The sequence below is a fragment of the Adelges cooleyi genome, unplaced genomic scaffold (assembly GCF_023614345.1).
Source record: "Adelges cooleyi isolate 19-005CV unplaced genomic scaffold, UGA_ACOO_1.1 ACOO_flye_CR_arks_rails_tigmint_CR_PRNA_2, whole genome shotgun sequence".
NCBI classification, from domain to species: Eukaryota; Metazoa; Arthropoda; class Insecta; order Hemiptera; family Adelgidae; genus Adelges; species Adelges cooleyi.
Window position 1 is genome coordinate 3,848,679 of NW_026095860.1, and position 15,729 is coordinate 3,864,407.

General features: G+C 30.4%; 4 protein-coding genes across 8 annotated transcripts; 2 read left to right on the top strand and 2 right to left on the bottom strand.

Annotated features, from left to right (window-relative positions):
* Positions 1–258: 258 nt before the first annotated feature.
* On the bottom strand, positions 259–4,573 carry LOC126833359 (facilitated trehalose transporter Tret1-like). Of its 5 annotated transcripts, XM_050564642.1 has the most exons (11): positions 4,556–4,573; positions 4,349–4,439; positions 3,558–3,644; positions 3,401–3,491; positions 3,202–3,337; positions 2,855–3,040; positions 2,679–2,777; positions 2,389–2,582; positions 1,855–2,076; positions 1,605–1,791; positions 260–1,535 (listed from the first exon to the last, which is right to left on the bottom strand). In XM_050564642.1, exons 3-11 carry the CDS (start codon positions 3,572–3,574, stop codon positions 1,135–1,137), a joined length of 1,533 nt encoding a protein of 510 aa, XP_050420599.1. In that variant the 5' UTR covers positions 3,575–3,644; positions 4,349–4,439; positions 4,556–4,573; the 3' UTR covers positions 260–1,134. The 5 variants fall into 5 exon arrangements, with proteins under 5 accessions (XP_050420604.1, XP_050420602.1, XP_050420600.1 ...); XM_050564647.1 differs by lacking the exons at positions 4,349–4,439; positions 4,556–4,573 and adding an exon at positions 4,237–4,341 and having other exon boundaries at positions 259–1,535; XM_050564645.1 differs by lacking the exons at positions 4,349–4,439; positions 4,556–4,573 and adding an exon at positions 4,069–4,178 and having other exon boundaries at positions 259–1,535.
* A 2,501-nt stretch (positions 4,574–7,074) lies between these two features.
* LOC126833937 (crossover junction endonuclease EME1) lies at positions 7,075–10,315 on the top strand. Its single transcript, XM_050565534.1, has 11 exons — positions 7,075–7,328; positions 7,759–7,920; positions 7,979–8,047; positions 8,140–8,271; positions 8,438–8,581; positions 8,932–9,095; positions 9,167–9,202; positions 9,268–9,399; positions 9,470–9,668; positions 9,875–9,931; positions 10,004–10,315. The coding sequence occupies exons 1-11, from the start codon at positions 7,182–7,184 to the stop codon at positions 10,118–10,120; spliced, it is 1,359 nt and encodes a 452-aa protein (XP_050421491.1). The 5' UTR covers positions 7,075–7,181; the 3' UTR covers positions 10,121–10,315.
* Positions 10,164–14,286, bottom strand: LOC126833939 (zinc finger CCCH domain-containing protein 11A-like). The gene is made up of 6 exons (XM_050565536.1): positions 13,991–14,286; positions 13,293–13,891; positions 12,865–12,966; positions 12,682–12,801; positions 12,481–12,589; positions 10,164–11,139 (listed from the first exon to the last, which is right to left on the bottom strand). Exons 3-6 carry the CDS (start codon positions 12,925–12,927, stop codon positions 11,003–11,005), a joined length of 429 nt encoding a protein of 142 aa, XP_050421493.1. The 5' UTR covers positions 12,928–12,966; positions 13,293–13,891; positions 13,991–14,286; the 3' UTR covers positions 10,164–11,002.
* Positions 14,257–15,708, top strand: LOC126833940 (mediator of RNA polymerase II transcription subunit 21). The gene is made up of 4 exons (XM_050565537.1): positions 14,257–14,748; positions 15,192–15,300; positions 15,367–15,467; positions 15,541–15,708. Exons 1-4 carry the CDS (start codon positions 14,707–14,709, stop codon positions 15,706–15,708), a joined length of 420 nt encoding a protein of 139 aa, XP_050421494.1. The 5' UTR covers positions 14,257–14,706.
* The last annotated feature ends 21 nt before the right edge of the window (positions 15,709–15,729 follow it).

The window sequence follows — 15,729 nt, forward strand, 5'->3', positions numbered from 1 at the left end:
ATGTTTTATTTATACGATTTTAATAACGAACATATTTTGTAGATAATATTTTTAAAACTCCCGATAAAAAACTTGTTAGGAAATATTTTTTAAAATTATTGACATTTTAAAAGTACTTCATATTTTTATTCTGTCTGGTTTCTTTGGACCAATATTAAAATTGAAAATAATTATGTGTTAGGTTCTTCATTGGTTACATAATATTAAACGTTTGATACAAATTGCTAGCTTTACACAAAGATGTAAAAAAATAATTAAAATAACTCGGTAATTTGTGACAATATATTTAATCTATGGTTTCAAATTAAAGGCAAAAATTTCAAAACCTACTGGTCACAAATTGCTGGTCTATATTGGGCTATTAAAAACGCATCATATTTAAACGCGTATTATTATCATTACAGCTATTTTACTATAAATTGGCTAAGTTATCTTTTTTTTTTAAACAATATATTAGTCATCACAATATTTAAAAATAATTCGTTGTTACGTGGACAGAAAACCGTTAAAAAAATAATAAATATTCCGATAAGTCTGTTGACTCACCGAACGCATTTCATGAACATCTGAGCCATAATCACTATCTACCTTGTACTTATATCTTAATCTACTATAAAATGGAAAATATTTAAAATTAGGTTCTGCTAGTCAAATAGGTAATATAAAAATATAGTAAGTATAGGGGAAAAAAACGAAAAAATTATTAAATTACATTTAATATAAATAGAATTTAGCACTAAATCATAAAAAAATATTCATTAACACAGTTCTTCATAAGTTAATGTTTGTTTCATTAATATTTTGGTATACAAAAAACAATAACCCAACATTTTTTTGAATACATTAGTTTCACATTTTGTCTAAGTAATTTATCAAGTAATTGATAACTTAATACACAAGTTAACATTTAAGTATAAATATAAAAATTATTTCTGAAATCATGGCAGCTTATCACAGAATAACTCAACTGGTAGAGTAGAAAAATAAAGTATACAATTGACTAACCAGTAATTTAACAACATACAACTTAATTAATAATTTAAACTTAGATCAATAATGTATTCTAATATATATATAACTATATAATCAGAGATAATAATTATCATATTTTATAGTCATAATAACAAACAAGTATTATACTGCCGGGCTTTTGGAAACAATAATGGTCTTTTTATTTTTTAACAAATAAATAGTGTTGTCTTTGAAATATTCCTCAATTTCACACAATTTTTTCCCGTGCGTCTCGGGTACAAACACCCAAACAAATACAGCCGTCAATAAGGATACACTACTGTAAAGCCATAGCACGTTGCTCATGCCCAGCGCGTCCAACAGATACTTATACGAATAGACTGCGGCAAACATGACCGCATTGCACCAACCCATTATTGGGCCTATAAACAAACCCTTTACTTCAGTCGGAAACATTTCACTGGGCATCATCCAAGGGATCAACATTAGTCCCATGGAACCGGCCGAAATATACAACAACATGCAAATGAATGGCAACCAGACAATTACAACATTTTCTACGCCTACAAAAAAAAAAAACACAAATTGCTTTTTGTATAATCCGCTTAAAAATGTTGCACACAAATACTGACCGCTCTTTCTTAAATAAAGACATAATCCCGAAACAAACAACGAGAGCCCCATGACGATTGCAGAGTTCATACATAAAGGACGCCTACCGTATTTATGTAGCACACCGGTCGCCATAAAACTCAAAATTAACCTTACGGTTCCGAAAATAATAGTTGCCAGTTTAATGTCAATTTCTTTTGCGATATTCTATTAGAAAATGTATAAATAAGACTTACGATTTTTAGTCTGATTCTAATAAATCATACTTACACTTAACATATTGACAGCGTAAAATTGCAACGTATAAATTCCGGTAAACTGTTGTAGTAGGAAAAATATTGTCATCAGAATCACAGGTTTGTAACCAGTTGGTTTAGACAAATGCCAGATGGCACGTTTAAACCAATTACCGTTGACTTGTTGACTGAGCAAAAAAACTTTTTTTTCTTTGAGCTTTTTGATATCTTCTAATTTAGCGTTGCCGACGCATTCCTATAAAAAACAAAATTTATTAACTTTTATAATATAGGTACATTAAAAACAAATATATTATTAAGTTTATAAATATAGTAGAGAAGTAAAATGATGAAATATTTATAAAACCCCTAATCACAAAAATAATAATATACTTTAGATTATACTACACGTATTTAGACAGCAATGTTACTATCATCTGCGCTTACAATAGACTCAGTTTGTCAACAAGTGTTGCTCAAGTTTGTTCTAGTTTTAAAAATAAACCTAACTTTTTTTTTAACATATAGTATTTATAAATAGAGTCAAACAATCATAGTTAAAACTTACACTGTTCGATTTTGATGTAAAATATTGCAAAGACCGCATTGCCTTGGATTCTTTCTCGTTGAAAATAAGCCAAAGTGGACTTTCGGGTGTCCAAAACGCTGTCATAAAAACAGGCATGACAGCACCGACAAACGCTATCCAAGCAACGACTCTCCAGTGAAAGAACATACCAGCAGTGTACATTAATAAAATACCTTAAAAAAAAAAAATATATATATATATATATTTAATTATCAACAAATTTATAAAAAATGTATGTATACACTTAAACTGTGTAAACCCGGATTTACCAAATGACAGCATAACAGAACCGATAGACATCATGGAACCTCTAAGTTTTGGAGTGGAAATTTCCGCCATGTAAACGTTTGCTGAATTTGTTCCGACAGCTGCAATCAAATTGATGTAACAATTTTTTTTTTTTTATTACTTACTAAATTAAAATTTACTACAAAAAAATACATACACATGGCAAATCCGGTAAGTAATCTGCCCAAAATAATCATGCTAGTGTTCTGGGCTATTCCGATCGATAACCAACCTAGGAAACAAGGCCACAACGACATTTTAAACGTGCCGATTCTGCCAAATTTATCCAACGAATAGGCAATGAACAAACAACCTAAAGGAGCTGCTATTGAGACACTGCTCGCTTTAATAATACAAAAATAATGTAATGATGTAATGATTCAAGTAGCTTTTTAAAAATTCAAATGATACATTTATTCAATAAATCCACTTAAATGTCTAAAAATATAAATAAGGAGTACGACTAGTTAATGTTTGTTAAAATAAAAAAAAACAATTAGTTACTAATCAACGACAAGGTAGATTTTTCCAGTATGCCCATTTCGTGTGACCGTTCGAGTTGTTCGCTGACTATGGCAGAATATCCCAACGCGAATCCTGTATGTAAGTTGGTCGTGGATACAGACACGCACGCTAGAAACTATAGGACATCAGGTTCATTTTTGTAAATAATTTATTTTTTAATGCAAACAAAACATTTTACCACTGCCCAGTTGAAAGGTTCAATTTTATCATTTGGTGGTTGTGCTTCATTTATTGCATCTTTATTTAATGGTACCGAATCAAAATTTAAACTAGAAACAGGTGTCAAAATTAAAAATTACAATCTCTTTACTTTTGGAAAACAAAATATCAAATACTTTTCTTTAGTCGCCATGCTCAATTTAATTTGTTTTTTCTACAGTCCGCTGTCTCCGTTGCATACAAGCTGAATGTAAGCCGTTCACCTTCAAAATTGTACTGAGATTATAATCATGTGTCTATTCACTTATATTGACAATTTAAAATAAAGTAATTATACTAATAATTATTTTATCTAACCATTTAAAAATACAAACAAACACTATCATCTGATAACTTTATAATAATAAACAGTTATTTGCATCATATTATGTGTACCTATTGAATACAATAAGACCTGCCAAACTCGCACAAAAATTGTTATGAAAAAGTGTCTTTTATAATCGTACAATTTATAACGTTTATAAATCTATGAAAAAAAAAACATTATGTTACACATTCTATAATAAAATAGTTATCTAATTTTATCTAATTTTCTACATAAAGGTTGTATTCTAATAAAAATATGAATGATGTGTAATGTGTATACAACTATATTTACTATAAAAAAAATATATATATATTCTGTACCAATCAATAAAGCGATAGTTAATAGTAGTATAAGTGCTAGATGTAAAAACAAGTGTCAAATAAAACTATGATGATAATATTATAAGAGGTAGGTTTAATCTTTGCAACAACGTTCACCTATATTGTTAATGAAATTATCTAATATGGCATAATAGTCGAGTTTCTTACAGTATATATTATATTGATAAAATTTCCAAATTCCAATTGTTCAGTTGGAACATTAAATACCATAATATACTATTATTAATAATTTGATACTATTAATTAAACACATATTTACCTGGTTATCTGCAAAAAAAAAAATGCATCAGATAGACTTATTCAAAGTTAACCCATTAAATTTATTATGTGTGGCAATCAGATTTAGATGACTACAAAACAAAAAGTTATTAAAATGGTGTTGTATATTGAAGACTGCTGATAGCACAAAACGGTTTCATAGATAAACAAGTCAAGTGCCGGAATATAAAATAAATCAAAATCATACCTAGATATTATTTATTCAAAAATCGCTTAGCCATTATTTATTTAACTTCGTTGCAAAACAAAATTTCCAAATGTCTATAAATATTATTTGTAAGTTATCGTGTTACAAAAAAAAAATTTGTGAAATATTAATTATAAAATGTTTGAGGTTTAAAATAGCTTTTTTTTATGTATTGTTTATATAATAATTATATGTTATACTTAAACATTTTCAATAGGTAGGTGACTATTTTTAAAATTGTAATATTACATATTAAGAACTACCTTTCCTACAGATATTTATTATACTTAAAATCATATTATGCTCATTAAAATTAAGGACATTTTGTTTGTTTGTTACATTTTGTGTTATATAGAATCACAATAGCTTAGTATGACGTACACGGTGCATTGTTACCATTGCATAATGTGAATTCATATTTCATAAAGCATATTGTATAATAATTAACATCATCATAATCATATATCACAGAATAACCAGAAGGGAAACCCAGACCGGGACAGATAAGTGCTGGCATTTTGTTTTTGCGGATTACGTACAATAATATTGAAGGTTGCGAGTGGTCTGTGGACAAATGTGACAATTTCAAAAGTGTTCAGGAGACAACATTTTAGTCAATAGGTATATATTCAAATGTTTGGAAATTTAAACATTTTTAAGCTCAACATACATTCAGATGTTATGATATTTTGCTAAATTGTGTAATATAATATAATCATTAATCCTAACACACTATTTTTATAACTATTTTACAAAAAAAAAAATTCAGTTAAGACCACACACCCCTTCAATTATTATGATTTTCCTAAGAATTACATAAAATCCATTATAATATTAGTTTGCTCCCAGCCGCGATAGCAATATGGCAGTCTGCCTTGTTCGGCGGCTCAAAAGCACCAATGTAATTTTTCTAAAGTTTCCCTTCTGGTTATCCCGTGTTCACATGTTTATTTCATCCGTCTGGAATTTGGATTGAGTTTTTTTGTTAATAATTCTGATAAGAATCAACACCGACATAAAGCTTTGAACACTGCGAATTTATAAAGTACTCACTTTGGTTTTAACATAGACTATATTTCATAAAATCTGTGGTTTTAACCATATTATGTTAACTACCTATTATATTGTTTAAATCGATTTTCTTCATAGTTTTTTCATAGGTATAAGGATGCATAATGCACATTATAAAAAAAAATGTTTATTACAAAATTATGTATAAAACATTGTAATGTAGTGTATATTTTTTAATATCTATACACTAAAGTATGTAACTATGCATAATATTATCTAGAAACATATTATTACATAATATTTGATCGATTATATAAATCGTAATGATAGTATTAATTTGTATGTACTTATATAATTATATCATATTCATTAAATAATTAATTAAAAAATTATCAAAACACCTTTAGGCTTTATCTGTAGATAATACTTATTTTCCAGAAGCGTTAAGCTAATGATGTATAATTACCTCTTTGTGTTGTAATGTGGCGTAGACACGGGGGGTTAGGGATTCAAACCCCTCCCCCCTTACACTTTATTTAGCTTAATACTTAAATTTTATAATACCGTTAATTGTTTTAATTGTTATCACATATCAGTTATCAATATAAAAATTACAATTGTTCAAAGAGTAAAAACATACCTTAGAAATACTATGAAAGAGGTAAATTGTAATCATATACAATTTTTAATTGTATTTTAATCATCTAACTTATTTTAAACAGGATCGTCTAAATGGCTTAGTTCTTCTAATCTATTATCAAGATGAATTTGCCAAAAAGTCATGAAAATAGATATTTTGTTATAACTTATAAGTGTTAAAAAGTGAAATAAACTTAGTGTTTTTTTTTTGCAATACCTGAAAAAGTATTGGATGAATTAGCAAGTAAGCCAAGAAAAATACAAATTTTGTTATAAGTGAAATTAATTTAAGGAGTTTTTTTTTTCCAACCATGAACCTCCCCTCCCCCATAAAAAATTTCTGTCTACGCCACTGGTGTTGTACAGCCTCAGAGACTGTGACCGATAAATACTCATAATTTATAATTACTGACACAATACTGAACATACTGAACACAACTGACTAGCTTATACATTAATTACAAATACACAATATTTAAGCATAGTTAATGCGCAAATACGTTATTTTGATAGAAAATAGTTTTAAAAATCTGTTCAAGATTTACATACTAACATTCTTTCCAAAATACTCAACGTAACCAAGACTAATTAATATATTTGTGGGTGGGCCGTTTAGGCTTAGCTGCTAAAAAATATACGAATAGAATACGTTTTTAGAATCGTTTATGTGGTAACAGGTAATAATAATAAATTATTTTACATCCATTTGTTACACAATCAATCAACAGTTGAAAGGCAGGTAACAAATTGAAAAAATACCGCGAAAATTGTTCACCGCTATCAATTGTTATCATGCATACTTAAATGTGATAATATGATATTGATAACATATAACTGATAATTTTTTTTTAAATTTATATTAACGTCATTCGTTGCAAAACTATATTAATTTTTGAATGCTACTTTTTTTTTCTCCTGTTTCCAACATTTTGTTTTGGTTTTTTGTTTTGAGTACCAAATTATAGTTATTGATGAAATGGATAATAACCAGCATAATATTTATACAATATCAGATTCCGATAATGATTCTATCATTGTCGAAAGTGGTCCAAATAATTCGACGCTAGACAACAGTCCATCGTCTCCAGGTGAACCAGAATTCTTTCGCCAAGTTTTAAAAAATGTATGTTATGTTTTATTTCTTGTAAATATTAATATTGGAGAGAAGATAAATGTGGTCTGGGCATATAAAGAGAAAAGAGGTGTCGCTGATTAAAACTTTATCTTACCCACTGGTAAGATACGTTTGTGATGGAAAGATTGCATAAAAAGAGACATAAAATAGAAAAAGATGATGAGAAAAAGTTAGGTGTTAAATTATAAATAAGGTAAAATAGCAAAAGTAACGACCCCTTAACGTGAGAATCGTCACCACTGGTATAATTGCACTTATTTAAAAGGCTAGTTGATTTTTTTTTAATAATTAACATGTTAAGATTTTATGCTACAAAATAATAGGACCTAAAAAAAAAAAATTGCAGATACAATACAGTTGCAGATGATAAATTACTTGTAATTGCTATTATGTTTTTAATCTTAACATTTTGTTTTAGCAAAAGCACTTAATATCCGTTTCGCCAGAATTAAATTTTCACCATAAAAAAAATCTACCGATTTCTGAAACTCCTCCACCACCAAATTACAGTGACGATGATGATGTATGTATGATCGTAGATCATCTAGAACCGAATATAAATGTTAAAGGTACCAAACAAGTAAGTTTTAAATTTAGTAACCGCTTAACAAGAAGTACATATTTTTTATCTTATGTAGAGAAAAAGAAAAAATATTGAATCAAATGATGTACAAGCGTCAGATATACTTGCCATACATAATATATTGGTAACTAAAAAAAAATAATACAATTTTTTATTATTGTTAACTTTAGTTAATTATTGTTAAATTAGTAATTTTTTTTATTTTGTTAAATATAGGAAATACCAAAAAAAAGACGTCTGACCAAAGACGAACAAGAAAAAAAAAAGCAAGAAGAATTGTCTAGGAAAAATGAAAAGAAAAAAATAACCGAGGCGTTGAAACGCATTAAACCAACAGAGTGTATAAAAGTAGGTGTTGTGAATTGTACGATTTTCTATAAGTCAGTGACCTCAACGGAATCGGACTGGTGTAAACTGTTCGCTTATTGTGTCCCAAACACTTAAAAAAACCCGAGTATAATAAACTCAGTCCAGTCCACCCCGGGACATAAATAATTAATTTTTCTTTGTTTAGTATATAACGGTACATATAGATACAAATCTTCAAAACTGTGAATTTGGCCAACAAATATTGATTGATTTACAATCTATGGAATCAAAATATAAATGTGAACTAAACCCAAATGCTTCATATTCTGTAACGTGGTCAAGAAATATTGTAAGCATACTTATTTTATTTTTCGAATATTGATGCAATCAGATTTACAGTAAAATTTAACTAGTTAAAGTAAAATATATACTACGAATAAAAACTAATAAAAATTATTTATATTAAAAAAAAAAAAAAATTTAACACAATATTATTAAATACCCTTTGCACAAAATGTTTTCACTCTTATACAAATATGTGTATTTTAGCAATTGTGTTGCCATCTTCAGCGCAAACACCAGAATGTGTAAAATAAAAAAAAATTTATGCATTTGGGTTTTAATAATATACATGATTCTACAGTCACTCTAATTTAAAATTGACTAAAGTAAGTCAAACCAATATTTTAAATTTTATAGTCTGACAATGTCGACGAGAATGAAAATTTTATGCTATTGATTTGGGATTTTGATCGCATCAAGGACTTGATATCATCCGATCGATTAATAGAAAGTATAAACAATTTAAAGATGTATAGAAATCATATTTCTCTTATAGTATATGGTTCTGCTGAGGAATTCAAGTAATAATATACATTTTTGAAATTCATTGACTCATTTACTAATTATATGGTTTTAACGGCTATGATTTTAGAAAATGTAAATCCCGTAAAAAAGGAACTTTCACCAAGTATGACGATTAATTACCCATACATTTTTTACCAGCTTAAATATGAAATAACCCTTTTTTTGTAGATCAGTTATGTTGATTGGTCTCCAGAAAATGATGTTGAGTTGTAGTGTCACATTTCGTCTCGTTGAGACTAAAAACGAAATTGGATCGACTATTGTTAATTTCACTAAGGCTGTTGCTCAAAAACCATTCAAGTAATATTTTTTGTGTTCTTTTTTTATAACTGTCATTTCAACATTATATTATGTTAACTTATTTATGAAGGGTGAATAAATTCAATGAAGAACTAGAAGGTTGTGAATGGTACGCAACCGGACATTCTAAAAACTGCGTATCTGTTGATAAAAACGGCACTGGTTTAAATCAACTATGGCGACAACAATTATCTCAGTTTCCACTGTGTTCACTCGAAGCGAGCGAAGCTATTGCAACTGTCTACAAAACACCTACATTGTTGTTAGAGGTAACGAGAAAATATATCCATTTATTTGCAATGACGATTAATATTACTAAACGTCCCTTTAAAAATGTATGACTGATTGGGAATGTCCATGTCATAAAACGTATGGCAACATTTTTTAACACTGAGCGTATCACACACATTCCATACTCGCATAATACTTGTAAAATTATTGACGTTCGCTTAATTAGGTATGCAAAAAATTTCAGGCGTATGAAAAATGCAGTTCAAGAATGGAGGGAGAACTTTTGCTTCAGGACATTCCCGTAAGTAAGATTTAACAAAAAAATTCTATTGCAATTTTAGCTACAAAAATGTTTTTAAATAATTTGTTTAAGGTACGCCGCGGTTATGGTCCATTAGTTGCTACTCGCCGCGTCGGGCCCGAATTGAGTAAAAAGATATATTTATTTTTTATGGACGACACGGGACAAGCATTATTATCGCAAGAATAACAAATGCATTGAGTAAATAAAGATTAAAAAAAAAAACACAATAAACTGTTCAAATAACAACTTGTATTACTGGTAATTATTTCTTTCATACTGATTAGTTTATGTGTGCTTTGACTAGCCACATCTAAAATATACTCTTTGAATAATAGCAATATATAAATGTTATTATATTAAACATGCATATCAATTTAGTCACATATATTTTTATTACAAACATAAAGTAATAAATAAAAGAAAAATAACAATCTAACATATGTCTATTTATAGTTTATAATGTAAAAATGGTTAAGGTCAAAAACGAAAAGCATTAGTTTATTGTTTTTCCTTAAAGCACATTTGCGATACAAACAGATTAATAAAAATTGAGCTGATCAAACGTAGAAAATATGTGCACAACACACGTTTTTTGTTTTTTTTTAAATTTAACAATCGTGCACAGATAAATATACTTAAAACAAAATGCTCATATTAATACATGTCCAAAAACTTAAATAAATAAGACTTTAAAAAATAATAACAAAGTTTTATAAAATAATAATAAAAAAAAATAACATTTGTTAATGAAAATAAAGAAAAACAAGCTTCGGCCAATTAGAATTTGGTGTTGAATGAAAATTAATTAAATACCGAGTTTTTTTTTTAACTTAATAGCTCGATGAATGGAAACTGAAATTAATTTCAAACAAAAAATATCTTCTTGGGGAAAAAAAAAATATTTAGTTGGTTTTTTGTTGAAATTTACATGGAGCCGTTGAAGTTTCTACGATCGAGAAACACGGTAGCAGAAGACGTATTATTATTACTATTATTACTGAATATATATGGCAGTGAGACGACAGAATTGCTATACACAGACGGTGCCGAACTTGCATTCATTGGTTGTCAATTCATTCTTAATGGCTGATCATAACGGGGCCGCATAGCTGCTTCAGGGCCTACGCTCAACGCAACACCGGCCAACGGATTCATACGAAAACTTTTTTCAATGGCCATGGTGTTTGCCGCAATTGCCATGGCGCCTGATATAATAAACAATAAAAACAAATCGGAATTACCTCACTGAAAGCAATTTCACACTATCATAATACATTTTTATAAACAAAAACTATATTTTTCTAGAGTACGACATTGGGCAACATTCAGTGGCGTAAAGTATGAGTGAATTCTTAACAAAAATGTGTGTACTCTAGTAGTGGGATTGCGTAAGTACTCGCTTTGAGTGCACGCATACATAGAAAAGAGGGTGTATACCCATCGACAATAATTTTTCACGAACAAGACATACAGTTTTAACAAATACGTCTACTTTTTATTGTTTGAAAACATTATATAGTAATTACATGATTAATAAAACACGTGTTAACAAAATATATTTTGATAATAATTACTTTCTTAACAACTAAAGTATTACTAATTATAAACTAAGTATTATAATATATTCAAAAAATAAATTTATTTAAAAATGTTTTGTTGCAATTTAATTTGCAGTTGGTGTTTTTATAAGTCCATTAAAATTTATGCCACCTATAATCGTCAAAAATAAACAAATTTTTCATAAATTGAAAAAAAAAATGTTTTTATAATTTAATATATATCAGCCCAACTCAGTCGATTTGTGGTCAGTTTATAAATGTAAGTAAATGTTCAGTAGAAATAGCTGTACAATAGTAATTTTATTGCTAGATACGATTCGCTTATATCTCACAATTATGTCGGTCAAAATATTCACATTAGACAAAATCAGGTGACATAACTTCAGTCCATTACCGACCATGACTCGCATCCAAAAACAACATTTCCAAAATATTAAACACCACAATATTTAAAACTAATTTATATGTATCAGTACAAAAAATAATAATAAAACACAATTTTTAAAAACAAACAAACGACGTAAGACACGTGATTTCGGTTTTAACCGCATGGCAGCATTATATTATTTAGAGTAGAAGCTTATATAAAATCTAATCCTCGATTTTAAGTATTACATTTGTGTAAGATTTTAGTAAAATTATCGCACTTTTCTTTTATAATATTATTACATAATTTTCATGTATTATTATCGATTGATATTTCATACATTTTACTGTATATAGACGTAAACTAAATAGACAGAAATAAGAATAGATAATTCATTAAATTAAAAAAAAAAAATTGCTAAGGCTATCAGACTAATGTAGTACAAAATAACAAACAAAAAATATTTTAGAGTTAACAAGAAGTCACACCACCACTGGTAATCGAATAGTAGTAATAAATAAAAACATAATTGGAAAATATTGTCAAAGATGTGGATAAAATATTAGTGAAAAAAAAAAATTGTGACTAGGATATACAGGCTCAGTATTACTCCGGCATACCTGGATCTTCAGTAGTCTCGCGAGGCTTGGTATGCATAAATGCGCAGAATGGCTTACGACATCCCGTCGGCTGTTTTTCCCAATAACACTGTATAGCTTTTCTATTTTTCTGCAACATTTCAAAGTAATACAAATAGTAAATACAATTTAACTGTACACATTATTATACATATAAAAAAAAAACAGCAGAACATTGCATACTTTTAATTCCATGTGGCGTAGCGCGCAATGATCGTTTTCACATTTTCCGCTCTGCCAATAACTGCAAACCATCTCGCATCCTAACGCTAGGGGTTCGTGACGAAACGGACATTTGTCTCCCTACAGACCAAATAATAAATGGGATAACGTACATTTTTTGTACATGACGATCGACACACTCACCTTCATACACGTTGAATAAAAGAAAAAATAACAATCGTTGTTTTTCTTGTCGTTCTTCTCCATTTCTCCGACTGTATGTGACGATCGATCGGTTTATTCAAACTGAAATACAAAACAAAATCTCACTGTAACCACACCGTTCACACGTTTTGACGCCCGCCTGGTTGGGTATGTCGGTCGGTTTTTTTTTTAGGAACTCCAAGCTTTCTAAAACCCGGGTTTATCGACAGTAGTGGTCGGTTTTTATACCATGTGAACGTTAAACGATTACCAAAAAGCCGGCCAAAACCGTTTATTGGATTCGCATTACCCCACTCGGGGTCACGTTTTACTACAAGACGATTCGTCCACGTTTACCGTCGTGGAGGCGGGGGCGGCGGCAGAGGAGTCGGAAAGTTCGACTTTTTGATAACGTCCCGGTGACTTACCTGTGCGGTACACGACGGATTGCCGTTGCCTGCGTTGGCCAGCGGTGTCCAAAAAAAAATCGGACGGGCGCGCTGAGTCGTCCGCGCGATGATTCGGTGTTGTTTTTTCTATTATCTGTAATTACACTAATGTGATGCGAATAAAATCATAGAAACATCAACAATATTCAGAGACCACTGGCGGCGGTCGGAGCAAACGGCCAACAGAACGAACAAAAATCTAAACAGAAACGAAAGTCGAAATCGAAAAGGAAAAAATTTAGTCACAAAAGTCAAAATACACGCTCGCCGTACGTTCGTGAGTTATCGGTGTTTTTCGGCAAACAGCAGCGACCGCATGTCCTTAACCTCTTTGAATTCTTACCGCTGCCGGGATAGCACCACTTTTCCCAAATTGCATGCGTTACCAAGGACCATTTTTTTCCATTGTACACGTCTTTTCCAATGACAAGTTTATTATCAGATCTTAACTTTAAAAAACCTGTAAGCTCCTCCTAGACGTCGGAAGCCTGCAATCCTAGGATAATTTTGTTCACGCGGAGAGAAAGAGTGCCCAACACCCGGTATCCTGCCGTCCTTAACAGTTTGAATTCCGCCCACTAAAAAGAAATTCGTCAATAGACATTGGTAGTTTATGCAATTTGGGAAAAGTGGTAGCAACCCCAGTTAGCCATGCCGTTATCAATAATTATTATTACCATCAAGCTGAGCTGCAGTTTATGTCAATACGCGACTACAGGCAGCCATTTTAATGGCTATCACGAGTCGCCGACATACCTTTGACTTTTTTCGTCATGATAACCATTTTTTTTTTGTTGTAAGCATATACTATGTTCATTATTCTCGGTTTGTCCGTCCTGTAATGTAATGCGACCAGGCAGTAGTAAGTTCCGGAACGAGTCTGCTAACTAAACTTATATATTTGTAAAGTTTAAAAAATTTTATACAGGATAGGTTAGTTTACGGGCACGGCGGGGCTGTGCGCAGTGCGGGCTCCGGGAGTTCGGCTATAACGGAACGATACCGAGTGTCCGTTGTTGGGTGTCGGTATTTAATCAATGATCACGGTATATGATGCGGCCTCTAGCGGTAGAAATCATGGTATATTTTAGGTAACTAGTCGGTAACCACTGCGGTCTATACGGAAAATCGTTATCACAAATTGCTAGTTTCACAGTTCACACACGCTTGTCCGTCGCATTCAACACACATGTAATACATCTATCCACTATTAATTATTCAAATTTCAACTTTATTCTATTTTGATTTTGACCCGTTGGTTGTCGAGTATTTTTGTTTCATACTTATCTGATTACACCAGTCAGTATCACACTTGTCTATGGTCAGTAGTCTATCCATTGATTCCGAATTCCGTAACATCTTCGGTCAAATGTGTTTGTCGAAATCAGCCTAAATGGCCGATCGTCTGACTCAACTCCAAGACATCGTTAACCAGGTATGTTACAGTTCTCAAAAGTGTTATTTAAAAATCCTTATTCAACCAATATTAAAATATGTATAATGTTATCTGGCGGATTTTCTGAATATCACAGTATGGCTTTGAGAAAAATACTTTTCCCTGGTTTTTGTGACCAATTTTTAAAATTGTTGGCTTAATTTATAAATGTTTTAAGTACAAAATGTTAATTTTTCACAAGATCAGTTTAAAATGTTTCCTTTATATTTGTTTACTTAACGCAATTTGTTTTCTAAAAATTCAATATGGACTATTTTATTGGCCTCTTAGTGTGAGGGGAGGGTTGCCATAAAAATGTAGTTTTAGTTTTTTAATGAGGACTTTCTTTTATGGATACCAACAATATGGTTATGAGTTATTTTTATGATTATTGTTGTTATAATTTTGTTTAATATAATTGTTAAATATTATTGGTATTACAGCAAGCGGATCATTTCTGCAACAGCATTGGAATTTTGCAACAGTGTGCTGTTCCATCCAAGTTTTCAAATTTTGACCGTAACGGATCTCAAACTCCTCAACAACAAGAAGGTAGGTAGTACTTGAATCACCGAAAATACTTTTGAAAATTATATTGGTTATATGGTTTTATTTCAGATTACACAAGTCTATTTTCTTCGCTTATTACTCGTTGCGCCAAAGATATTGATGCGTTAATTGAATCGTTACCCAACGACGACACGTCCACAGAATTGCAAGTATGTATATTATACCTAAAAAGTTTTCTGTGACTTATTAAATTATTTACGGTTTGTACATGAATTCATTCAGGTAGCGAGTCTGAGAAGATTAGAGCAAGAAAATCAAGTAGCTGCTGAACGGTTGGAAGAAGTCGTACGCAAAGGAGAACATCTTTTAGAACAGATACAGGCCGCTCTTTCTGATATTGCACAACAGCAATTAGACATTCAACAGAGTAACGATAATAACGCTTCATAGTGGTATAAAACGTATTTATCA